This window comes from Talpa europaea (genome assembly GCF_964194135.1).
Source record: "Talpa europaea genome assembly, chromosome: 11".
Taxonomy (NCBI): domain Eukaryota; kingdom Metazoa; phylum Chordata; class Mammalia; order Eulipotyphla; family Talpidae; genus Talpa; species Talpa europaea.
Genome location: NC_140078.1, coordinates 50,576,496 through 50,603,987, shown reverse-complemented (window position 1 = coordinate 50,603,987; position 27,492 = coordinate 50,576,496). Strand labels below are relative to the sequence as shown.

Genomic DNA, 27,492 nt, shown 5'->3' with positions numbered 1-27,492 from the left:
GGGCTGATGGCCATAAGTCCTCTCCCAGGTCTCTCCCAGAGGCTGAGTCAAGGACTCTCACAAGGAACCATCATGTCCCCTCATTTTCATGTGGGTAGGCCTGCATAGGGGCTCTAGCTCCTTCAGAACTTCTGCCTACTGTCGACAGGTCGTTCAAAACTGTGATTGTCAAAAATGTTCTCATAGATGGACTGGGTCGTGCCCGTTGGGGAGGGATTCTTTGTGCAGGAAGCTGTCCTAGCTACAGATGCCTCTTCTGCCTTCTGTTCCTGCACCAGAGCTGTGTTGACATCAGGCCCTGCAGAGGGATAAAGAGAGAACACAGTTAGGGAGGCACCTCTGCTGAGAGGGGAACCCTGGCAGGTAGTGCAGGTCTAGGGTGTGAGTGCTGAGCCCTGAGTTCCTGTCACTGCACTTCGCCAGGGTTCCTATTCAATGTTGCCCTGAAAAGCCAGTAGCAATTTCAGCTGACATTTTGCTTAACCCCAAAAAATTCATCTGCCTTCCAGAGCAGCTCCCTACCATCTTCAGCATGCTTTTTTAGGGGAGCCCCCAGATCTCCCTCATGGACCTGTGAATCCTTTTCTTCCTTGAACAAACCATGCTAACTTCCACAGCAAGCTAACTTCCTTGCTAGGAGAAGCTGCTCCTCACCCTGTTGACAGATTCAAGGCAGGGAGGATGCCCTGGGGGCCTCTCTAGCTCCCTTTCCAAGATGATCCAGAGCTGCTCCTCCTTGCGCCCTCTTCCTTTCCACCCTCCATCTCCAACACACACATTCTCCTAAAGAGGATCAAGAAGTTCCTACAAGACTGTGGCACCAGGCAGGGGCACTGGAGCTGGAGCTGTGTGGCTTCCAACCCCACCCTGTTGACCAACTCTGTGACTGGGAAAGGAGTCTCAGTTTCCTCATCTTTAAAGTGGGAATGATCATATCACCTAAGCGTGTACAGATATGTTGGAGCACAAACACACCTTCCTACCGATATTTTCTCTAACATTACCATTACTGTTACCATCTAGGGTAGAAGGCAAAATTGAACTGCTCCCAGCTTGTCTATACTAAGAGGGCTCCTCCCCCAGAGGGCTCAGTTTTGTTTTGTTTGTTTGTTTGTTTTTAAAGAGGGTTCAGTTTAAATCTCTTCATTGGGAGTCTCCCTGGTGGCCTAGGGAGTGGGTTAAGTCTCAGTGCTATGACCTCTAAGGCCTGAGTTCAATCCCCAGTCAGAGAGCTAACCCGCATGGTGCAGCAGACTTCTCTGGTCTCGCCCACTGCCCCCTCAGCAATGTATTTCAGTAGATCCACCTTCTCTGCTCCCCACTCTGTCTCTGGTTGAATCCTCTCACTCCCCACATCTTTTGCCTACACCCATAAATAAATAAATAAATAAATAATGCATTTATTTATGCACAAATAAATCTTTTTTTAATTAAAAAATAAGTGTCTTCATTGGGGTAAGAGTGGGAGTAAATGGTTATGCTTAATGAGGAGGAGGATACCGAGAAAAGAACCCTTGCATGTGTTGCTTGTGGAAGTTTAAATGGAAAACTTTCTGGAGGATCTCAACAATTGGCATAAACAATCAGTGTTCACAGACTTAGACTTTCTCTAAGGAAATACTGGAAAATGAGGTCAAAGATTCAGTCACAAGAAGGATCATCACAGCATTGGCAAGAGTGCTCCATGGAGAGAGGGGCAAGGATTATTTTGTGAAATATTTGTTCTATTCCTGCATATCTGAGCCTGTGCCTGTTACACATCACCTCTCAATGTGAAATAAATTTCTTGCTGAGGGCCTCCCCTGGTGGCGCAGCGGTTGAGAGCTGGGCTGCGAAGCTGCCCTCAGCCTCTGCAGCGCCGGTTGGATCCCCAGCCACCGGAGAGAGTCCCACATAGTGCGCAGACCTCTCCTGCCACCCGCTGCTCCCCTCAGCAGTGTACTTCAGTCCTTCTGCCTGTTCTGTTCCCTGCTCTGGCTCTGGTGAATTCTCTCACCCTCCTGCGCTTCTGACTGTACCCAGTGCTTTTATAAATAAATAAATAAATCTTAAAAAAAAAAAAGATTCCTTAAAAAAAATTTTTTTAAATAACTAAATAAATTTCTTGCTGAAATTTAAATGGCTAAAAGTCCAACAATATGCAGTGGAAAAACATACAACCATTAACACAGTGTTCAAAACATATAACTGTTGACAAACAAAGATGTTTACACTCATTAAGTGCAAAACTGCAGTTTCCAAATGAAGAAGTACTGTGCGCTCATGTTTCTGGCAGTGGCTGTCCAGATGAGCAGTACTCTGAGTGCTCCTTGCATTTCCCCTGTGACTCACAGTCCCTTAGTTGTTGGAAGTGCCTGCAGGAAAAGCTTGACTGTGCACTGGCAGGAGACCTGGACACTCACCCAGGTAGCTGAGGATGACTGGCAGGAAGACCAGGCCATGCAGCAGGCCCATCAGAGTGATGAGGAGGTTGAGGCGGAAGAAGAAGATCTGAATGAGCTGGGCCTTGGCCAGGCCCAGGATAAGGATGCCAGGCAGGTTGGTCATGGCCACTCCAGCAAATACCTAGGGATCACAGGTGGATGTCAGGCTGGCCCAGGGCAGCCAACTGAGGACTTCAGTTGTGACCCGCCCACTTACCGCACTGCCCATGGAAATGGTGGCTTCCTTGGCCCTCTCCAGCCGGGTGGCTCTGGTGCTGACAGCAAAGGAGCGGGTGATATGAGACACGAACTCCACAGAAATACCCACTGCCTGTGGGCGGAGAGGGAGTATCCATCACAAAAGAGCCCAGCGGGTGGGGTTGCCAATAGGGGCACCTAGGCTCTAGAAAAAACCGGGAGTGTCCAATGAGGCTCATGCCCACCCATCCACCCCAGAGCCCCTATCCTGCACCCAGCAGGTTTACCATGACCAGGTTGATGAGGGACACAGCATTGTAGCTGATGTCCCACAAAACCATGAAGCCCACGGTGTCCACAAGGATCATGATGATGGTGAACAGGTTGAGGAGCCCGGAGCGAAGGTCTGCGCCCAGCAGGAGGCAGCAGACAGCGAATGTAGGCAACAAGCAGATGCTCAGCATGAAAAGGCCCTCAGGGATGATGGTCAGGTACTGCTCATAGAACACGTTGCTGATCCTGTGGGACATGGAGAACTAAAATTTGGGCAGTGTGGACCCCATGTCATTTCAAGACAAAAACTCAGGTTTAGAGATGGGCAGTCCTGGGCACAGGTAAGCCTCTCAGCAGAAGCCCATTTGGATCTCATGGTCACCTTTGCCAGCTGGTACCCTCGTTCCATCCCACCTCCCTGTGCCCAGCGCCTCACGTGTAGGGGAAGACCTCAAAGTCTGGGCTGGTGCCTGGCACCTTCCGGAGGTCGACAGTTATATTGGCTGCCAGCGCCCGAGATGCCCGCAGAGCTTCTGTGAAATCCCGGGAGTTCTTCAGGGGCCTGTGGTAGGCCATGAATCTCGAGGCTGGGCCACCCAAAGTCAGGGAGAGGAAACAAAGGTTAGCACCCAATCCAGATGCTCCCAGGGTGCACCCTCCTGGGGTCAGAGGTCTGCCACCACCATTTTAAAATTCTTACTAAATTTTGAGCAATGGGTCCTGAATATTGGTTTTAGCATTAGCTCTACAAACTCTTCAACGGGCCAAGACCTGAGTCCCTGCCCTGACTCTGATGTATGGAGCCTGAAGAGATCTTCCTAAGAGCCCAAAATCATTCCATGTGGTTTCAAAACATACATTAATTTAATTATTTTTCCAAAGTGCACATTCATATAGGAAGGACCAGAAAGGAACATAGAAAAACACAAAAGGTTGACATATCAGGCCTTGGTCTAGGCAATCATTGTGTAAGTACAATATTCACTCATCTAACCAGCTGCCCACAGCCCACGTCTCAGTGTGATTTGTGTATAGCAAGAAAGGGATGTGGGGGTGGCATCAGCAACTGACAGTGTGCTAGGGGAGAGGAGGGAGTAAAGTGAGGACATGGAGGTTGGAATGGCACCTGAGGACACAGCGTGGTCAGAAGTCCCCACGAAGGAGGAAGGAAACAAGATACAGGGCTGAGATGCTGTTGCCTGGGACTTGCCGACTCTCCATGGCCCCCCAGCACCCAAGCTGCCTTTGGTCCCCTTCCCAGGTGAGATAGTGCTTACCTAAAACAGTGTCATTGGGACCCAAGACCACGGAGGTGCTGTATGCTCCCAGGCCTCTGTGAGGAGAAGGCAGAGCAAAGGCTGAGCCAGGGACAAGATGCCCTCTGCCACCAGGCCCATAGCCTCCTCCCCATTACGTGTTTCCCCCACCCCCGGAATCCACACAGCAGCCTCCCCAGTGGAAGCCTGTCTCAGCCTACCCTTTGGAACACTTGATATTGGGCATGTCTTGCAAGAACAAGGGAAGGTACTTATAGAATTCCTCCATTGATGGACGGATGATACCTTTGTTGTTCACACAGTGTCTCAAGCAAATTGTGGCTGCAAAAAAAGAGGGATCTCTGGGTGATGGCATTCAACCCTTCTCCCCTCTGTTTCTACTATAGTCTCCCAGACACTTCCGCATGGCAGGCACAGAGCATGGGTCATTCTAAAGGGATTGCATTTGTCTCTAATTGTGGAAGCAATCCTCTCTCACTCCTACCAGCACATGAGGAAGGGAACTTTGGGACAGAATAATAGTCCCCAGGGGGCCTCCCTACTCCACTTACAAACAAAGGTACTTGGGGGTCAAGGCCATGTGCCAACCTCAGCTCTTACTCTTGGATCCTGCTGCCCCGAATACCAGTATGCCTGCCAGTATAGGCACAAGTGGGCTGAGGGAGAGCACCAGTGTGTTAGTGCTGGGCAGTAAACTGGACACTCACCCACACAGGTGTTCTCAACCAATGCCCCACCAGACCAACCATGCGGGAGGACAAAAGGGCATGAGAGAACCTCGCCATTCCTCTCTTTTCTCTTGCCTGTTTCCCCAACCTGTGGTGGCCATGACCTCCTGAGATCCTGTACTTACTGACAGTTGAGGGACAGAAATGACCAGTGGCATTAAGGCTGCAGCAGGGCCAGCGCAGCCAGTCGATGAAGTCATCCACCCAGGAGGAGGCAGGGATGGCCAAGTAAGATCTGAGGGTTAGAAAAAGAGGTCAAGGGGCAGGTAAAAGATGTAAGTCCACCCTGTGGTCCCGCTGGCACACCGGGCCTTCTCAGGCACATGGTAGCAGGTGTGAAGTAGGGTGGGCATGGAGAGGCAGGAAGGGGACTTGTAGGAGAGGGGGCACAGACTGGGTGGGCTGGACACTCACATTTCCGGGAATTCGGAGGCATAATGAATCTTCTGAGTTAAGGAGAAATTGTCACAGCCGGAACTGGAGCAGACAGCGTTCAAGCCCTCCGTGCTGGAGAAGTTGTAGCCCCCAGTAGTGACAAAGTATACAGGGGTCCCAATTTCAAAGTAGCGATTCAGAAAGTGGAAATAGTCGATCAGGTAAGAGTCCTGAGTGGAAGAAAGTCAATGAAGCTAGGGTCAGACTCCCCAAAGTGTCCACCCTAGTTCACCCTCACAGAGATACACACTCACCAAGGTACATGCTCACTGCAGTACACGCTCACAGAGGTACCCACTCCCAGATGCAGATCCTCACTGAAGTACATGCTCACAGAGGTACAGGATCATTATAGAGATACATGACTGGAGGTATATGCACAGAATTACAAGTTCCAAGGTACACACACCCAGGCATTATCACAGGTGCACACACAGAATACACTCATGAAGGTGCAAGCAAAAAAGCAGTATGTCCCACCTGACATGAACATATGAAGGTGCACACATGAAGATGCACATACACATAATTGTACCCCTTCCTATCATTCTCAATATGGCACAGTCATAGTATAACAGGCCAGTCTATAACCACAGCCCATATGCAAGTACATATGTAAAGATCATAGTGTGCACACCTGTGAGACCATACATTAGGTACCTTCATGGACTGCCTCCTTCTCCTGTTATAAAACCTCAGTGACATCTGGGAAGATGGTGGAGTAGGAAACACCTAGAATCTATCTCCCTACCCTAGACAACAACTACACTGGCAAAATCTGTCTAAGGTAACTCTTTTGAAATTCTGGACTCTATAGACGGCTTGTAGTTTCCAGCAGAAGACTTGGATACAAATCGTGGTTAATTATGATCAATTTCATGTAGTGACCCAGTTTTCCCAGCATCATTTATTGAACAAACTTTCTTTGCTCCATTGCATATTCTTTGCTCCTTTGTCAAAGATTAATTGACTGTAAAAGGGCACCTGCATCCTTATTTTTATAGCAGCACTATTTATAATGCTAAGCTATGGAACCCAAATGCCCCAAAATGGATGACTGGATCAAGAAGATGTGGTACATATACACAATGGAATATTACTCAACAATCAAAAAAGATAAACTCATGCAATTTGCAGCAACATGGATGGAACTGGAAGGGACCATGCTCAGCGAAATAAGCTAGAAAGAAAAAGAAAAATACCAGATGGTCTCACTCATAGCAGGAATTTAGAAAACCTAAATAAGGGACCAGGAAAAAGACTAATTATAATAAAGTAAAAATCAAAATCAACAAGCAACTATAAACCAGAGATACACTACAGCGGGGGGAGAGGGAGCAGGATCAAAACAAGGGAGATGGGAATTGTATGGGGACTATAACTAATATGAAAATGCATACATTGTGCAAAAATGAAAAATTATGTAAAAAATATATAAAATTTTAAAATGAGGAAAAATAAAATCCTCACCATTAATCAAAAAAAATTTTTTTGATCAATTTCAGCTCTTAGCATGGTAGCAGCTATCCACACCCTCCTCTAGCCCCTGACAGACACTAACACATAGATTCCAGGAGCAGTTTGCACCTGTCTCGGAGAAGCCAGAGTGGGCAACAAGTGCTGCATCCCCTAAATGTCCGACATCTATGTTTTGATTGCTGATTGTTACTGTTGATTTCAGTGGTTCAGACACAGAGGCAGGTTATAATAATTGTTGAGCCTCTACCACCTCCAGATGAAGTCACTTCCCAGTTGTTTAAAGGAAAGGGAACTGATTTATTGTCTTCCTTTTCAATTCCTCCTTTTTCTCCTGTTTGGAAGCCAGACATAAAAGGAATAGGAAGGTCAAAAGCAATAGCGAATACAGAGGGATTTAGACAGTCACTAGGCATACTCAGGGAAAGACATATATTCAGAAAAGACCTGAGAAAACTTTATTTTTTTTTTAATAGAGGCATGCTTTATTTATTTGTTTGCTGGTTTGTTTGTTTTGTTTATACATGCACTGGGTACAGTCAGAAGCGCGGGAGGGTGAGAGAATTCACCAGAGCCAGAGCGGGGAGCAGAGCAGGCAGAAGGACCGAAGTACACTGCTGAGGGGAGCAGCGGGCGACAGGAGAGGTCTGCGCGCCATGTGGGACCCTCCTCCGGTGGCCGGGGAGCAGCCGGGGATCGAACCGGCGCCGCAGAGGCCGTGAGCAGTTTCGCAACCCAGCGCTCAACCGCTGCGCCACCGGGGAGGCCCGACCTGAGAAAACTTTAACTTTACACTTCAGACTGATCCCCAACACAGAGACACCACCAAAAATCAAATTTTAAAAATAGCAAACATTGGGGAATGAGAGAATCTTATCTCCAGAATTTCCACCTAAGACATAAATGTCCATTTTTCAACAATGATGGTGACAACAACAACAAATCACAAGACTTGCAAAGACTCAGCAAGTTATGGTCCATGCCCAAGAACAAAAATTAATCAATAGACTCTGTCCCTGAGAAAGACCAAATGGTGGATGTATCAAACAAAGACTTTAAAATAACCAAGATGCTCAAAGAACTAAAATAAGAATGATCAAAGTCAAGAAAATAATGTTTGAACAAAATGCAAAGATCGACAAAGAGAAAATAAAAAAATATCCTGGGACTTAAAAACAGAATAAATGAATGAAAAATTCACCAAAGAGATTCAAAAGCATATTGAAGCAATCAAAGAAATAGCAAAAATGAAGATAGGACAAATGAAATGATCAAGTGAGGAATAAAAAAGAAAACAGAAGGATGAAAGGTGAACTGAACCTAAAAAATCCATAAGATGTCATCAAGTATTCCAACACATGTGCCATGACAATTCCAAAAAGAGATGAATATGAAACAGATTATTTGAAGACATAAAGGCCCCAAATTCCTAAATTTGATGAAACAAGTATATAAATATTCAAGAAGCTAATCATCCTCAAGTAGGATAAACTCAAAGACACCACACCAAGGCATATCACAATTCAACTGTTGAAAGACAATGATGAAAAGAATTTTAGGGCCTCCCTGGTGGCGCAAGGGGTTAAGCACAGCACTATGAAGCAACCTGCAGCCATCCCCAGGTGGCCAGGGAGCTACCCACATGGTACAGCAGACCTCTCCTGTCTTAGTCTCTCCTCCCTCAGCAGTGTATTTCAGTCAGTCTGCCTGTTCTGCTCCCCACTCTGTCTCTGGTGAATCCTCTCACCTTCCCCGACCCCCACCTCTGGCCTGTACCCCATTTCTTGCATGCATAAATAAATAAATATTTTAAAAAGCAATAAAGAATTTTAAAGACAACACACGAGTGGAACTTGCCATATACAAAGGATCCCCATTAAGATTATAAGTGAAAAAAAAAAAAAGATTATAAGTGAAAGGATTGGCGCGGTAAAGAAAAGAAAAGCCAGGCTAAGTTTCTCACAGGCAAGAAATTTATTGCGCTCCCTGGCAGGCGAGGTTCGCTGACCCCCGTGAGAAGTCGCATCTGTAGGGGAATAAGGGCAAGGTTTTACAGGGCGGGGGTCTGTCTGGCCTTGGTGGGAGGTGGAGAATGCAAAGTCGAACTTGTTCTTTCAATGCTGCTTATCAGGACCCATGCAAACTAGGCTGAGCCGGTCCCGGGATGCAGATGGGAGCAGTTTCAAGCTCCCCCCCTTCTATCCCATCTTTGCCCTGGCCTCGACCTTAGAATAAGCATATTAATCATCAGATCCCTTGGAGGCCATAAAGTAGTGAGTTTGTATATCAAGTGCTGAAGGAGTTGAGGGTGGGGGGAAAGGAACCCTGTCAACAAGAATCTTACTTCTGGCAAAACTGTTCTTCACAGCAGAGAAAGAAATTAAGATATTCCCAGATAAATAAACATTGAATGGGTTCATTACCACAAGACCTTCCCAGCAAGAAACGCTAAAGGAAGTCCTTCAGGTTAAAAATGAAGAGTGCAAGTCTCCCTCCCTGGTGGCACAGGCCGTTGAGTGCAGCGCTGCGAAGCTGTCCGCAGCCTCTGCAGCGTGAGTTCGATCCCAGACAGCCAGGGAGATTCCCACATGGGACAGCAGACTTCTGTCTCGCCCGCTGCTCCCCTCAGCAGTGTATTTCAGTCAACCCACCTGTTCTGTTCCCGACTCTGTCTCTGGTGAATCCTCTCACCCCCTGTACCTTGGCCTCTACCCCAGTTCTTGTATGCATAAATAAATAAATCTTGTTTAAAAATACCAACTTTAAAAAAAAAATGAAGAAGTAAAGATATCTAGTAAAGGTAAAAACACAAATAATTATAAAAGCTAGAATTATTGTAACTTTGGTTTGGCACTTTGTTTCTTATTTCTACATGACTTGAAAAACTAATGCTTAAGAATTGATTAGTCTATTCTTTGGACACACAATGCATAAAGATGTAAATCTGTGATAGCAATTATGGATAAAGATGCAATAGATCTGGGCCTCCCCGGTGGCGCAGCGGTTGAGCGCTGGGTTGCGAAGCTGCCCGCAGCCTCTGCAGCGCCGGTTCGATCCCCGGCTGCTCCCCGGCCACCGGAGGAGGGTCCCACATGGCGCGCAGACCTCTCCTGTCGCCCGCTGCTCCCCTCAGCAGTGTACTTCGGTCCTTCTGCCTGCTCTGCTCCCCGCTCTGGCTCTGGTGAATTCTCTCACCCTCCCGCGCTTCTGACTGTACCCAGTGCATGTATAAACAAAACAAACAAATGAATAAATAAATAAATAAATAAAACATGCCTCTATAAAAAAAAAAAAAAGATGCAATAGATCTGTATGAGAACAAAGGTTTTATGTAAACTATTGAAGTTAGCTAGCATAAATTCAAATTACAGTGTTCATAGCTTTAGGGCATATAATGTAACCCCCATGATGACCACCAAGAAAACAGCTATAGAATATTCACAAAGGAAATGAGAGGAATTTTTAAATTTCCCTACTACAAATCAACTATATACAAAAGAAGTTGATAATAAAGGAAATGAAAGACAAGAAGCTATAAACATGTAGAAAAAATAGCTTAATGGTAAAAGTCTCTTATCAGTAATAACATGGAATGTAAATAGCTTAACCTCATTGATCAAAAGTTATAGATGGCAGGATGGGTTTTAAAGACATGATCTAACAGACTCATTTGAGATCCAAAATAACCAGACTGAAAGTGGAAAGATGGAAATAGATATTCCACACAGATATATATATAGCCAAAAGAGATGAGGGGTGGGGCCTCCCCGGTGGCGCAGCGGTTAAGCGCTGGGTTGCGAAACTGCGCGCGGCCTCTGCGGCGCCGGTTCGATCCCCGGCTGCTCCCCGGCCACCGGAGGAGGGTCCCACATGGCGCGTAGACCTCTCCTGCCGCCCGCTGCTCCCCTCAGCAGTGTACTTCGGTCCTTCTGCCTGCTCTGCTCCCCGCTCTGGCTCTGGTGAATTCTCTCACCCTCCCTCCCGCACTTCTGACTGTACCCAGTGCATGTATAAACAAAACAAACAAACAAACCAGCAAACAAATAAATAAAGCATGCCTCTATAAAAAAAAAAAAAAAAGAGATGAGGGGTGGCTATGCTAATATCAGACAAAAGTGTGCAAGACACAGACAACATTATATATTAATAAAGCACTCAATGTAGCAAGAAGAAACATTTATGTATCTAATGATAGACCATGGACATTTATAAAGCAAAAATTGACAGAATTGAAGGAAGAAATAGAAAGTTTTATAATAATAGTAGAAGAGTTCAACGCCCATTCTCAGTAATGGGTAGAACACCCAGACAAAAAGTAAGTAAGAAAACAGAGGACTTGAATAACACAATGAACCAACTAGATCGAATAGACAAACACAGAATACTCGGTACAACAACAATAAATTATTCATTCTCCTCAATTACATGGGACATTCTGCACAATAAACCATATGTTAGGTCTTACTTAATCTTAATCTCAACATTTTAAAAGATAGATATCGTATGACAAATCACTTCTTACCACAACAGGATGAAATTACAAATCAATAATAATCAAGAAAACAGTAAAATTTACAAATTTGTGGAGATTAAACATAATACTCTTTTTTTAAAGATTTATTTATTTATGCATACAAGAACTGGGGTACAGGCCAGAGGTACAGGGGGTGAGAGGATTCACCAGAGACAGAGTGGGGAACAGAACAGGTGGATTGACTTAAATACACTGCTGAGGGGAGTGGTAGGCGAGAGAAGAGAGGTCTGCTGCACCATGTGGGTCACCTCCCTGGCTGGGGCTCGAACTCCTGCTGCAGTGGCTGCAGATAGGGAGGCCCTACACATAATAATCTTAACATAATGCTCTTTTTTTTTTTTAAAGATTTATTTATTTTTTATTTATACAAGCACTGGGTACAGTCAGAAGCATGGGAGGGTGAGAGAATTCACCAAAGCCAGAGCAGGGAACAGAACAGGCAGACAGACGGAGGACACTGCTGAGGGGAGCAGCGGGTGCAGCAGGAGAGTTCTGCGCGCCATGTGGGACCCTCACCAGCAGCCTGGATCGAACCGGCGCTGCAGAGGCTGCAGGCAGCTTTGCAGCCCAGCGCTCAACCGCTGCACCATGGGGGAGGCCCTTAACATAATACTTTTAATGGATCAGAGAACAAAATTACAAGAGAAATGAGGAAATACACTGAGATAAATGATAATGAAAACACAATATACCAAAACTTACATCATACAGTGAAAGTAGCATGGAAGTGTGATTTATAGCTAAAAATATTTACACTAGAAAAGAAAGATCTCAAATGATAAGCCTGAGATTACAACTTGTGGAACTAGAAAAAGAAGAGCAAACTAAACCCAAAGCTAGCAGGAGGAAGGAAATAACATTAGGATAGAGATAAGTAGAGAACAGGAAAATAACATCGAAAATCCATGAAACCCAGAGTTGGTTCTATAAAAATGTGAACAAAATTGGCAAACTTTCAGCTAGTTTGACTAAGAAAAAAGAAAGAAAACTCAAATTACTAAATCAGAATCAAAAGTAGGAACATTATTTCCAACTCTGAGAAATAAATTGTACTATCAATAATTGCACATCATGGGCCTCCCCGGTGGCGCAGCGGTTGAGCGCTGGGTTGCGAAGCTGCCCGCAGCCTCTGCAGCGCTGGTTCGATCCCTGGCTGCTCCCGGGCCACCGGAGGAGGGTCCCACATGGCACGCAGACCTCTCCTGCCGCCCGCTGCTCCCCTCAGCAGTGTACTTCGGTCCTTCTGTCTGCTCTGCTCGCTGCTCTGTCTCTGGTGGGTCCTCTCACCCTCCCGCGCTTCTGACTGTACCCAGTGCTTGTATAAAATAAATAAAAATAAATCTTTAAAAAAAATTGATCAAAAAAAAATAATTACACATCAACAATTGAATAACCTAGATGAAATAGACAAAATCCTAGAGATGGAAAAAAAAAAACTCTACCAAAGACTGAATAAAGAAAAAATAAAACCTTGAGAAAGGTAATAATAGTAATATAGAAACAGATGTGCAAACAACAATAAAAAGAGACAATAGCAAAATACACAGGGGAGGAAGAAAAGGATAGAATCAAATAATAAGTCAATGCCAGTACAGAAAAGACTATCTTAGATGTAGAAAGTTTGCTATAACGCTCATGGTAACTACAAAGCAGAAATCTAGAATTCTATTTCTTTTTAGAATGGAAAGAAACGCAGAAACTGAGAGACATACAAATGAAAAAGCAAACAGAAAAACATGGAAAAAAAAAAACAACAGAAAGATAGAAAATAGAATGACAGTAAATAAGCCTCATATAGCAATAATTACTCTAAATATGAATGATCTGAATTCACCAATTAAAAGCACAGAATAACAAATTGTATTAAAGAGCATGACCCATCTATATTTTCCATACAAGACACTCATTCACTTAAAACCTAAAGACAGGGCCTCCCTGGTGGCGCAAGGAGTTAAGACACAACCTATGAAGCTATCCACAGACACTGCAGCACAAGTTTGATTCTGGCAGGCCAGGGAGCAACCCACATGGCGCAGCAGACCTCTCCTGTCTCGCCTGCTGCTCCCCTCAGCAGTGTATTTCAGACATTCTGCCTGTTCTGCGCTCTACTCTATCTCTGATGAATCCTCTCACCCCCACACCTCTGGCCTCTACCCCAGTTCTTATATGCATAAATAAATAAATCTAAAAAAAAAAAACCTAAAGACAAACACAGTGAAAGGCTGGAACTCAAAATAGCATGGTATAGACTAGAGAGACAAGAAATAAACCCACACAAATATGAACAGTTATTCTTTGACAAAAGAGGCATGAACACACAATGGAAAAAAGGAAAGCCACTTTAACAAATATTGAGAAACCTAGACAGCCACAAGCAAAAAAGAAAAGTAAAAGAGACTACATCATACTTAATTTCATACACACAAATTAATTCAAAAAGGATTAAAAACTTGGATATAAGATGTGAAAACATAAAATACATAAAAGAAAACACAGGTGATACACTCCTGGACATCAGTTACAGAGTTGTTTTGGGGGACTCAACTCCAACAGTAAGGGAAACAAAGGCAAAAATAAACAAATGGGACTCTACCAAACCAAAAAACTTTTGTATAGAAACTTTGATAGGAACCATTATACAGGGCCTCCCTGGTGGTGCAAGGGGTTAAGATGCAACCTATGAAGCTATCCAGCTACTGCAACAAGAGTTCAATGCCTGGCCAAGGAGCTACCCACATGGCATAGCAGACTGACTCGCCCGCTGCTCCCCTCAGCAGTGTATTTCAGTCTATCTGCCTGTTCTGTTCCCCACTCTGTCTCTGCTGAATCCTCTCACCTGCCACACCTCTGGCCTGTACCCCAGTTCTTTATTTATGTATGCATAAATAAATAAATCTTTAAAAAAAAGAAAATGAATTGAACCTTTATGTTAATGTATAAAATGGTAATGAAGACATTATCCCATTGAGATTAAAATGACTTAAAAATTACCATTAGGTAGAGAGAGGGATGGGATGAGTAGGCAGAACACAGAGGGTTTTTCAGGCAATGAAAATACACTCTATGTGATGCTATAATATGGACACATGGCATTATACATTTGTCTAAACCCATAGAATGTGCAACACCAACAGTGAACCACAATGTAAACTCTTGACTTTGGGGGATAATGATGTGTCAATATTATTCATTTATTATAACAAATAAGCCACTCTGGTGGGGGTATGTGGAAAAGAGGCCATGCTGGTGCAGGGGTGGGAGCATATGGAAAACCTTTGCACCTGCTATTCAGTATTTTGGTGAACCTAAAACTGTTCTAAAAAATAAAATCCATTTTAAAATAACAAAAAACACATACTATTAGGGAGATACACCAAAATCACAATGAAAAATCACCTCATCCCTGTGAGAATGGCTTATATCAAAAAGACTAGAAAAAAACAAAGATGTGTAAAAAAAGGAGCACTCATCCACTGTTGATGGGAATGTAATTTGGTGTGACCTCTATAGAAAGTGGTATGGAGATTCCTTAAAAAAATAAAGATGAGGGGGCCTACCTGGTGGTGCAAGGGGTTAAGAACCAGCACTGTGAAACTGTCTGCAGCCTCTACAGCACGAGTTCGATCCCTGGCTGGCCAGGGAGCTACCCACGTGGTGCAGCAGACCTCTCCTTGTCTCGCTCTCTGCTCCCCTCAGCAGTGTATTTCAGTCAGTCTGCCTGTTCCGTTCCCCGCTCTGTCTCTGGTGAATCCTCTCACCCCCTGCACCTCTGGCCTGTACCCCAGTTCTTGTATGCATAAATAAATAAATCTTTTAAATAAATAAATAAATAATAAAGATGAGGGCCTCCCAGGTGGTCCAGGGATTAAAGTCTCAGCCCTATCAAGCTATTGCCAGCCACTGCAGCATGAGCTGGATCCCTGGCCAAGGAGCTACCCGCATGGCACAGCAGATCTCTCCTGTCTCACCTGCTGCTCCCCTCAGCAGTATATCTCAGTAGATCCACTGTTCTGCTCCCCACTCTGTCTCTGATGAATCCCCTCACCCCTGGACCTCTGTCCTACACCCCAGTTCTTACATGCATAATAAATAAAATGAATCTAAAAAAATTTTTTTAGAAAATGAAAATATCATGTGAGCCAGCAATCATTATTTGGTATCTATCTAAATAATATAAAAACATTAATATAAAAATATTTATGCACTCCTATATTTATACAATTATTCACAATAGCCAAGTAATGGAATTAACCTAAATTCCGAACAACAGATGACAAGATAAACAAAATTGTGGACTAAATATGCTCAACGGAATATATCCAGCTATAAAATAGATGAATAGAGACTTTTGGGCAAAATGGATGGATCCTGAGATGTTGTGCTAAATGAAATTAGTCAGAAAGTAATAGCTAAGCTTTGGAAACAACCCAAATGCCCAAAAATAGATGACTGGATCAAGAAGATGTGGTACATATACACCATGGAATATTACTCAGCATTCAAAAAAGATAAACACATGCAATTTGTAGCAACATGGATGGAGCTAGAAAGGGCCATGCTCAGCGAAATAAGCCAGAAAGAAAAAGAAAAATACGGGATGGTCTCACTCATAGCAGGAATCTAGAAAACCTAAATAAGGGACCAGGAAAAAGAATAGCTATAAGAAAGAAAAAATCAAAATCAACAAACAACTATGAAACAGAGATGCACTATGGGGATGGGGGAAAGGAGGGATGGGGTCAAAATAAGGGGGTTGCAATTGTATGGGGAATATAAAAATAAAATTTTTTTTAAAATCTTAAAAAAAAAGCAAAGACATAGTCAGCTACTTCTCAGTAGCATGTAAACTATTAAGCTGTCTAGAAAGAAAAAAAGAAATTAGAAAGTGAAAGACAGTACTGGACAGTTACACTTATTTGTATGATATAAATAACCAAAGAGCACCTTCTGGCTAAGCACAGCAAAAAAAAAAAAAAAAACTCTTAGACTCTTCTGCTTACCAGAAGGAGTAGAGAGGAGGGGATAGAGAAGGAAGGGAATAAACATCAGCACTGGAGTTCGGGTGGAAGGTAACTGAAGCATGTGTATATAATGACATGAAAAGTTGCACTCCAAAATTGTATAGTTATATAAAAGACAAGCAATTAATAATATCTGAAAAAAATTAAAATAAATAGAATAGAATAAAGCAACAAAAAAGGAGAAGAAATGGAAAATCTGAATGTAAAAACATAAAATACATAGCAGGAGATTACAATTATTTTCAAAAAATGTCCCCAAAAGTGAAAAGCTTCACTACCAAACATTTAAAGAATTAGCACTAACATTCCTCAAATTATTCCCAAAAAGCCGAGAGAGAACACTTTCTAACTCATTCTATAAAACCAGCATTGCCCCAATACCAAAGCCAAAAATCAAAGTATAGATGAAATTACAGAGTTGATTCAAAAATGGGAAAAGTTGAATAGACATTTCTGTGCAGAAGCTGCATGAGCGACTAAGCACTTGCAAAGATGCTCTATGTCACTAGTCACTGGGGAAATGCAATTCAAAACTAAATGGGATACTACTTCACTCCCATTGGGATGGCTACTATCAAAAAACCAGAAAACTGCCAGTGTTGGCAAGACTCTGGAGAAGCGAAAACTTGTGCACTGTTGGTGGGAATGTAAAATGGACAGTCCAATTGAAAACAGTATGGTGGTCCCTCAAGAAATTAAAATTGGAATTGTGATGGATTCAGAAATTCCACTTCTGGGGAGTAGGATCAAAACAAGAGTGGTGGGAATTGTAAAGGGGCTATAACCAAGACGAAAATGCATATATTGTACAAAAATGAAAACTGATATAAAAAATATACAAAATTTAAAAACCAAAAATAAAAAAATAAAAGAAATTCCACTTCTGGAAAAAAATTGAAAACAGGATCTCAGTGAGATATTTGTTCATATCAGCACTATTCATAAAAGTCAAATTGCAGCAACCCAAATTTTCATTAACAAAAATAGATGGGGTCTCCCTGGTGGCACAAGGGGTTAATCACTGCGCCATGGGGCAATCCGCAGCCTCTGCAGCACAAGTTGGATCCCGGCCAGCCGGCCAGGGAGCAGCCCACATGGGCACAGCAGGCCTCTCCTGTCTCGCTCTCAGCTCCCCTCAGCAGTGTATTTCAGTCAGTCTGTCTGTTCTGCTCCCCACTCCGTCTCTGGTGAATCCTCTCTCACACACACACATACACCCCCGCACCTCTGGTCTGTGCCCCAGCTCTTGTATGCATAAATAAATGGATAAATCTTTTAAAAAAAAATAGACAAAACATGACATAAATAGAATGTTACTCGACCTTAAAAAGAAAGGATGTTCCGACTCATGTTAAAACATGAGTAAACCTTGAGGACATTACGCTAAGTAAATTAACCAGACACCAAAAGACAAACACTGTATGATTCTACTATAGAGATGTCTAAAGAAATCAACTTCAAAAAAATATAAAGTAGAATGGTGGTCCCAAGGACTGGAGATGGGGAGAGAAGGGAAAGGAAAGTTATTGCTGAAGGATACCTAGTTTCAGTATTGCAAGATGAATAGAGTTACAGGGATGGATGGTGGTGACGACTGTACAACAATGGGACTATATTTAATATGACTTAAAGTCACTAAAAAAACAGTTACCATGGCAAGTTTTAAGTTACATATACTTTAGCATAATTAAAAAAAACTGAAAGGAATCAATTTTTTTAAACAAACAAATGTCCCCAAAGAAAAAGAAAAGGTGGTAAACATAAAACCTCAGCTGGGTCTTGCAGCCCCTCACCTCCTCCTTTCTTGCTCATCAGCTCAGCCCATCAGGCCCCTGATACCCTCTCTGAGGCTTTGGGGACCTCTTCTCCTCGACCCTTTGAGAAGCCCCCAAGACCACTCTAATGACACAGTTATTCTAGACTACTGCTGGCTGTGCCGCCTTCTCTTGTTCCTTACAGTGGCTGGAAGGTGCTATCCTGGCTGTCCTCTCTCCTCCCTTCTCATCTTCCTTCCAAGATTGTGGGACTTACCCCACTTGAGATGCCCAGTTACACCCAGCTCCACTCCTGGCTGCTCATTCCTGGACTCCTTCCAGTCCTCAGGTCCTCCACTCACACCTCCATTTCCATCCCCCAAGCAGGGTGAACTGTATGTCTGAGTTCCCACTCTGTACTCTCTGTTGAAAGCCTGGGCACATAGTTTTTCTTGTGCACTGTCTGCTCTCCCTAGCCACCAGCCCACACCACTTCTAGTTATGCATTAGACCAGCAGTGAGAGACCAATCATCTTGATATGTGGTTCCTGTCAAACCATGATCCAGCTGTTGGCTCAGCCCTCATTCCTGCCCCACACCCATGGTCACTCCCATGCCCAGGAAATGCTCTGTGACTCTCCCCTACTGCCCCCCAGTCAGTTCTGTCACCCTCGATGCCCTCCTCTGCAAATCCTACTTAGGCTCAGACCTCCTTTCTCCACCCAGAAGACCTCTCTTCCACCCAGGAGCATCTCAGACCCCTCAAGCAATGGGGGTCTTTCCTTCTCTGGCTATCTATTAGGGGACCCTGCTATGATGTAGGCTGCTGTGGCATCCAGGTCTGAGAAGGGACTGCCCAGGAGAAGGGAGGCACTCAAGGAGTTGTTGGTCACTCTGTCTGGACAGTCATCTCATGTGTCCAGCTCTTGGTGCCTGGTCATCTCCCTCATTTGACCTAGGATTGCAGTCCTTGTGGCTTCCCTCCCTGGGTCCATAGCGGTGAATAGTTCCCACCACCCCCACGCCCTGGGTCATGCAGTCCCACCTATTGTATGCTGTTCCCTGAATCCCAGGTGACTGAGAGTAAGGAGGGCACCCACCTGAGGTCACAGGCATGACTTACCTTGGGCAGGGCTAGCTCCTGGTCCAGACCCACGTTGATGTGGCACATGAAATAGAGACTCATTCCAAACAGGGCTACAAACAGCAGCACCTGAGGGGGGAAATGCCATGTGAGTCTCCCTGCACAACAGCTCCCTCACCATCTCCCAGTTTGGGTCTGACAAGGGTGTTGGGATGTTGTGGGAAGTGTTCTGGAGTTGGGAAGATTGGAATCCCAGCCACCCAGTCCCTCTCACTCCCCCATCCCACCATGCTTCACACCTAGTCCTGGGCAAGCTCCACCCCTCCAATGAAGGCCAAGATGAAATTCAATGCTTAGCAAATCCATCTGCCCCTAGGTGATGCGAGGTACCCCCAAAAGCTCCTCTGCCCCCACTTACCACAACCCCACGGGTGACCCTGTGCAGCAGGATCGGGGTGTAGAATTTGCGGAAGAATTTGAGCAGGAATCCCTCGCTTTGGCCAGGGAGAGTGAGCTTCTGGCTTCTCACACAGCAGCAGACATCTATCCGGGAGGCCTGAAGAGAAGCAGCCCCTCAAGTTGGTCCCAAAGCACACCCCAAGAGCCAGTTCCCTCCTGTGGGACTGCCACAGTTCAAAGGTAGCCTGTGTCAATGCCTCACCATGGAGACATGAGCAAACTGTTGTCTTTATTTCCTATCTTGAATATCTTTGAATTTTGCACCATCACAGAAACAATAGCTCTCTGTCAATCTCTAACTTTTATTTCTTAATCTTATATACTTTCAGAGGTTTGATCACACTCCCAAAAGGAAAATTACTGTTCTATGGAAAATTAGGGACTACATAGCACAAACATTCCAGCACAGAGTTCTCGTCCCTAACCCCACTCTCTGAGCTTTCTCTGTGAAGTGAAGCCATCCCTTTCCCCAGCCAAGAAGGGGGCCAGGGTCTGGCCCCCCATTCTGCCTACAGTCCTACCTCCTGCCTCTTGCTATCCAAGGAAAGCAGGGCCACAAAGGCCGTCATCTGCAGCAGGAAGTCAAGAATCACCGCGAAGCCAGAAGTCAGGGCAAAGGTTCTCACAGCAGGCATGGGAGTCAGGGCTCCTGGCATGTGGGGGAGAATCTGTCAGGGCATTCTGACTTCGGGGGCAGGAGTGAATCTCAAAGCCTGGGCCCCCTGATCAGACAGAGTACAGAGGAAAGGGTGGCGCCCTTGCCCTCTCCCTTAAGGACTCCCAGCGCCTGGTGGGGAGAAGGCTGCCCAGGCTCACCTAGAAAGAAACAGATGGCTTCGGAGAGGCTGCACAACAGCATGCTGGGGGCCACCCTGCCCAGAGCTCGGCCAATGTGGGCCTCCCGCTGCTCCCCAGGCCTCCGAGGGAGCCGCTGTGTAGGGACAGAACAAACAGGTTCCAGGGTCAGTCTAAGACTATATCCCTCACAGGCCAGCAGGGAGCTCCTCCAGGCGTTGCCAGAGACACAGCCAGGACTCGGGAATTGACCCCAACCTCTCCCAATTGGCAGCACACCCTACAAACGGTGTTATGTCACATCTTCCACTTCTCGCGGTCTGGCTGGAGAAACACTTAGTGTGTTTCAGGAAGTATATAACATCCTTACTCCAACACATCACTGGAACCCTAACTCTTCACTAGCAGGAGAGGTTAAATCAACTCTAACTTCTCCCTCCATGAAATGCCACATCGCAGCATAAGGACTAGAGGTGGCTCTGAAGTGCCGCATGGGCTCGCGGCTAGCACAGTCAGGTGACATACACAGTATGGATGCATTTATGTAAAAGATAGACTCAAAGCATTCCATTTTCTACAAGATTTGTAAACATGAACAAATGGGAAGAGTCTGTAAAAATTCCAGCCAACTGATGCAAGGTTGTGTCTGGGAGTAAGGGGTCAGAATTCTTGCCTCTTACCTGGTACTCAAGAACAAAGATGAAGATGTTGTCTGCACCCACAGCGAGCACCAGGAAAGGCACCACTTGAAGGATCACTAGGGAGGAGGGGATGCCCAAGTAGGAGAAGAAGCCCATGGCAGCCATGACCGATCCCAGGACCACGACCACTCCACCGAGGCCCAGTGTGACTTTGGAGTCCACCTGCAATAGAACCAAGCTCAGCCCCCTGGCCGCAGGGCCCTGCTGATACACCCTCTCATTCCAAGCCAGAGGAGGGAAGCAGGCAGAGGGTGGACTTGCTCAGTACCCACACATACTGGTACTCAGTGGTCAAGCCACACCGCAGAATCAGTCTCCTAAGGCAGATTCTCACGACCTGCCACATTGTAAGACATCTTAATCAACTTTGCATGAAACTAATTGAAAATAGAATGAAAAGGATGAAAATGTGATGAAAACAGGATGAAAACGTGTGTGACCTTTTGAAACTGAAAACTTTAAAGTATTATTACCCTCTGGAGGATCCACTCTGGGAGTTCTCACTGTACTATTTTGAGGCACTCTGACTAGGAAGGTTCTAGATTCCCCTATGGGCCAGCCCACCCTCACTGGGTCCCTCTCATCTCTCACCAGCACACGTTTCCAACTGGAGTAGCTGCCCAGGGCCAAGGCGATGTACAGGAAGATGACAATGTAGCTGATGGCAAAGATGGGCAGATCCTGAGCAGTGGTGCTGTTGATCTCATCCTCCAGGGAACGCTGTGGACACACACCCAACCCCCCACTGACTGTCCAGCTCAAAAGACTTGGCCAGTGGGCATTAATTGTATGACCCACTATAAGCTTAGCCTGTCACATCACCTTGTTCTCCTTAACAGGTGGTCACTGGCATAAGGTCACTCAAGAAGGGTGAAGTCAGGAGCGGAACACAGGAACCCACCCAAAGGCACCTAGGTTTCCCCCCAGATGCGGGGACCCTGGAGTCCCTACCTCTGCCATGAATGCGACCTGGAACATGCCAGCTGTCTCACTCTGGAAGGCTCTCATCTTCTTCAAGAAGCCCTCCTCCCAGAGTTTAGCCTGGGCCTGCCGCTGGTCCCCGGAAGGGTAATTGTTGAGGGAGAAGGTCATGATCAGGGCATCCGCCTCAGAATAGTTGTTCCCTGGTATAAGAAATGCTCAGCCACCCTCCAGTCACCCTCCAGCCCTGCCTCCACTCACCCACTCCAGCTGTCCCTGTCACCCAATCCCCACTCAAGACACACCCCTGCCTCCATTGCCCCCACCCCTCTTCTCCAAGTCCTTCCCCGTTTTCCTCATCAGTCATTGTATAACCCCCTACACCCCACTTCCCTCTCCCGGCCAAACATAAGGCCTTTGGGCCCAGGTACAAAACCAGATTCTGAGCAGCACATTCTGAGAAAAGAGGTGGGATAGGGCAGGTCTATGAGCTTTCTATAAGTTCCCCCACAAACCTGGCCACCCCCAGGCAGTGGAAAATCCTATCACCTCTCTTACCCTCCTACCCATTACTCCTGGCCCTTACCTTCCCCTCAATGGCCTTCCCCGGAGCCATCTAGCTTACCTTGGTAACCTCCCACGGCAAGGAAAGGGAAGACAGGAGCTCCATAGTCAGCCATGCAGCTCAGTTGCAGATTTGTGCTATCTGTGTAGGAGGCTGGGGCACTAGGAGAAGAGGGAGGTATTTTTCCGGCCACTCCAGCTGGCTTGGGCCCAGCACCCCATCCCACCCCAGGCTCATAGCACCGTCACCTAACTCCTAGGTCAGAACCATTTCTGCCAACAAAGTCTCACAGCCCAATCCAGAGTGGACTGCAGTGTCCCTGACCAGGAGCAGTTTGGGCTCTCTCTCCCCTCGCACCAGTCCACCACTCCAGACTCCATCATCAAGTCATCCCCACATGAGGAAGGGGATGATCATCACACCGAGTCCCCCAGGGCAGGGCCAGCCTGCGCAGCAGCACCTGAGAAAGCCATGTTGGCCCTCCTGCTGCCCTCAGCGTTCCCCTCCTGCCAGCCCAAACTCTTTAGGCCCAAGATTTGGATCTCTTTCTTTCCTATAGATAGTTTACCAGCCCCTGACCTTGGGGAAGACTCTATGCTGCAACTGGGCCCTTTCTGAAAGTGCATTTCAGGTTCCTGGATGAAGTTCTCTGAGCAAGTTGGTCACCAAATATCCTGGGAGTGCTGGCTGCTTTGTGACCTTGAGCAGCTCACCACACCCCTCCAAACCTCAGTTTTCCTGTCTGTGAAATGGGGAAATTCGAACCACACAAGAGAACCATCCAAAATGTAAATAAATTGAGTGAGAAGGGGCCTCCCTGGTGGCGCAAGGGGTTAAGCACTGCACTGTGAAGCAATCCGCAGCCTCTGCAGCATGAGTTCGATCCCCAGCCAGGGAACTATCCACATGGTGCAGCAGACCTCTCCTGTTTCACCTGCTGCTCCCTTCAGCTGTATATTTCAGTCAGTCCGCCTGTTCAGTTCCCCACTCTGTCTCTGATGAATCCTTTCACACACACCCCACTCCTCTGGCCTGTACCCCAGCTCTTGTATGCATAAATAAATAAATCTTTAAAAAGAAATTGAGTGAGAAGACTGTGAACCTGGGCTTGGAGCTTCCTCCCTGACCTGTCAGTTCTGAGGGCCAGAAGCACAGACTCTGGGAAACAGCCCAAACTCGGGCTCCCCTAAGGGGCAGAGAAAGGGCCCTGAAAGCCCTGACTCTTCTAACTCACTAGCACTCAAGCTGTGGTCCTGGAGAGACTTTCAGTGGACTGGGCTATTCAAAAGTATTTTTCATGCTAACAGTAGATGTTGTTTGTCTTTTTAACCTTCATTGGCCCCTGAGTATACAGAGTACCACAGTTCAGTGATAGACTTCAGACATTACAGAGAAATTTGCAAAGATGCAAGCTATTACCACCCATTTCTGATATTTTTTAGGAAAAAATATAGTGATTTTGTTTAGAAAATATAATGATTTTTCATTAAAATATGTTATCTGTGTCAACATATAATGGGTTCATAATTTTTGTTTGTAAAGAATTAATAAATATTTTGTCATTTCTCAGTTTCAATTTCTCACGTGGTAATACCAATGGATATAACCTTTACCCAAAGCAGAGCTCTTCGGTTTCTTCTATCTTCTGTCTGATTGTGTAGAGTCCCTAAGACTAGAACTTCTGAAGATCTCTGCTTCATTCCAACCTTGAGGGCCTCACTGCTGTCTGCTCACCTGCTCCCTCCAAGGTAGGGGCTCTTGAACCTTTGCATTTGATCTTAAGGTCCAACAGCTTCATTGGCATCCTATTTGCACCACGGCAGAGTGGAACCAGCCAGGAACCAAACCCCAAACAGTGTGAGGGCATGTGACAGCAGCTTGTACAAGGATACGTGGCCTCAGCTCGTGGGGCCTGAGGCCAGCCGGTCCCTACCCTAGCCCCAGAGCACTGTATGGGTTACTGATGGTCCAACAGGCCTGTGCGCAGACTTGGCACTGATGCAAGAGAAACAGACCAAGCACACATTTGAGCTGGGCCATCAGCTTATAACACTCAAAGCAATAATGTGCAAAGATGCTCCCTACTATGTCAGGAGCTCTACAGACCAAGTGAAATTGGGGTGGAGAGGCCCTGATGGCCATATGCAATCTGCTCCAGAGAGCAGAACCATACTCTATAAGCCAATGACCATAGAGAAAAATGATGCACTATAGCCCAGAGACTGAGACTCAGTCATGTGGGGTCCCTCAGGCAGGGATTCTGGACCTGGTTTGTGTTTCAGGAGACCCACAGGACCCCTCCCCCAGAGTCACAGTGTAGGACTCACTTGGCACAGTAGAGAAAGTGATCCCTCCAGTCCAAATGGTAGGTCTTCCCATTGACCGTCTGGTTGGCAGTGCGCAGCAGGCGTGAGTGATTGCTCTGGAAATACTGCAAGATGCTGTTGATGCAGCAGTCAGACAGACTGGCATTGTGTGGGTTGAGGGGGGCATAGCAAATGTCCTTCAGGGAGATGTTGCGCTTGTCAGTCGGTGACCACACCTCGAGTTGCCGCAGCTCCTCCTGCAGCTTCAGTAGCTTCTCGAGCAGGTCGGTGGCCAGGATCCCACTGAAGTTCTTGGGCCCCAGCTGAAGAGAGTCATACGAATAGTTGGGCCTGTTCAGAGCTGTCAAGATCACCTGATTGGTTCGGAAGAAGGGACCAAAATGTTGATCATGGAATTCCTTCTCCCGCCGAGCTTGGCTGTTGGGGGCCGACCACAGGTCCACAGGTTCAGTGGTTAGTTCTATAAAGGCTAGGCCTCCTGCTAAGGACACCACCACAGCAATGGATACCACCAGGATAGTCACTGGCCATGAGGCCACCCATGTGCCCCAGTTCTGGAAGAACTTGCTAAGAAGAGTGTGGGTGGAGAGGCTGAGCCTGTCCGAGAAACTTGTGCCAGTCTTAGGGTCTGGTGTCCTACCCATGCAACTTTTGGAGCCCAGGCGGGACCATACGAGGAAGACGGTAAGTAGAGCAAAGACTGAGCAGAGGATGATAATAAGGACCAGCCCACCTGCCATGCTTCCCAGGCGGAAAGTGGCATCCAGGGCTGATGGGTGACTGATGACAGGGCAGGAAGCAGCACAGTCCAGGCAGCTGCAGGCCTGCTGGTTTTCTCCGAGGGACACATTACAGGGTGGAACCTCACTGTCCAGAGGCTGTATCCCACCTCCTGGGCTCTCGCTGGACTCCAATAGGTGGAAGGTGATATCCAGGGGTGCAAAGTTATTATCTGTGTTCCCCTGGTAGTCCAGCCAGCGCTGAGCATTGCAGAAGACTGAGCCGTAAGCACCGCACATGATTCCCACAACCGTGGAGGCCGTCGAGGGAAACTGCACCTGGCTGCAGGAGTCATAGGTCTGCTCTGCAAATATGCGCTGGTAGAAGGCCTCGTAGGCCACCACGGCTTGCTTGGTCCCATTGTTAAGCGCACTTTTAGCCACACGGGTCACATTGATGAAGAGGCTCTGGTTGGGGCTGCAAGTGTTTTGGCAGTGCAAGTTCACGAAGTTTGCAGAGCAGACAGGGCAGCGGTCGGTGAGGGTTTTGAAGGTTCTTATGCTTTTCTCTAGGGAGTCCAGCTGCCCAAGGGTGCAGCAGGCATAGGTGTTATGGGGGTCCTTGACAAGTCTCGGGCAGAGTTGCTGTAGCTTCTTCAGGTGTTCACCTGTGACATGTCGGGCAGGTGTGTTGGACAGGCAGGCCACTTGGGCATTTGTTTGTACTTCTGGGTTTTTCCCACACTCATCATAAAAGGCACAGGTGCCGGGCTCGTGTATAGGCGTGTACGGCTGTCCCAGGGCCTGTGGAGCAGGGCAATGTTACCATGAGCCACCATGTTGGTCAGCACCACTGGGCAACTGACAGGGAAACAGATCACCAGGGAAGGCATGAGTTAGGAAAGACACAAAGCAGTGTCAGGTGAGGGGTGGATGCTGGGGGGCCTCAGAAGAGCAGTGGGGAAAGTGCTGAGATAGCACATGGAGTCATGTGGTGTTGGGGTGACAGGTGGACAGGACAACCAGGCCTTCATCACGAGAGTCTGGGGTCACTGAAGAAGAGCAGGCGATTTGATAGATCTGCATTTAACAAGGTCATGTCACACTGGAGGGTGGGGGGGACAGGTGGGGAGAATGGGATTGGTACGGAACTTACTCTGAGATCTGCCCAATGGGGCACTGTGCCATGTGGTCGGCCGCAGTGGTGTCCAAGCTATAGGCCTCATTCAGACGTCCCAGCCCCTCTTGGAGATTGTGGGCACAACTTCCCCTTATCTCACATGCTTGGGATCGAAAACCTTTACCCACCCTCTCAGACATGCAAGTAATTCAGAAACTTGAGAGACAAGAGCCCTGGATCTTCTCCCTACCCCAGATTCTAAATCATCTTTGGATAAGTGTCCCCCTGAACCTTCATCACCAGCATCCCCAGGACTGGATCCCCCTCAACTCCTCACTGGCCACCTCAGGCCATGACGTCTGTATTAGATCAGGGATAGGAGACTTGGACAGTTCAGAAGCACCTGCAACCCTCCTTTGGGGGTCTTGGATCCCCTCATCTGTCCAGAGTTTGGGCCCTCAGATCCCAGGCCCTTCCTCACTGTCACCAAGCAAAACCCTGGTCAGTACCAAGTTAGCCACCTGCCACCCGGCCCTGGAGCACTGATGGGAGGCAGTGGAAAGTGAAACAAGACAACAGGACTCACCGATTGCAGGAATAGGACACAGAGTAGCCAGACCCTCAGGCTGGTTTCTGCCATCTCCAGCCAGGAATTATCAGAGATGAAGCAGGGCCAGGACAT

At 46.5% G+C, this 27,492-nt stretch overlaps 1 protein-coding gene across 1 annotated transcript; it reads right to left on the bottom strand.

Moving 5' to 3' along the window:
* Nucleotides 1–122: 122 nt before the first annotated feature.
* Nucleotides 123–27,492, bottom strand: NPC1L1 (NPC1 like intracellular cholesterol transporter 1; the record flags this gene model as incomplete). Its single annotated transcript, XM_084247741.1, has 19 exons — nt 123–298; nt 2,403–2,565; nt 2,641–2,754; nt 2,909–3,140; nt 3,331–3,481; nt 4,172–4,227; nt 4,372–4,492; nt 5,025–5,134; nt 5,314–5,504; nt 19,243–19,332; nt 19,622–19,759; nt 20,184–20,311; nt 20,479–20,593; nt 21,138–21,320; nt 21,750–21,878; nt 22,110–22,282; nt 22,705–22,805; nt 24,972–26,494; nt 27,397–27,492. The coding sequence occupies 19 exons, from the start codon at nt 27,490–27,492 to the stop codon at nt 123–125; spliced, it is 3,990 nt and encodes a 1,329-aa protein (XP_084103867.1).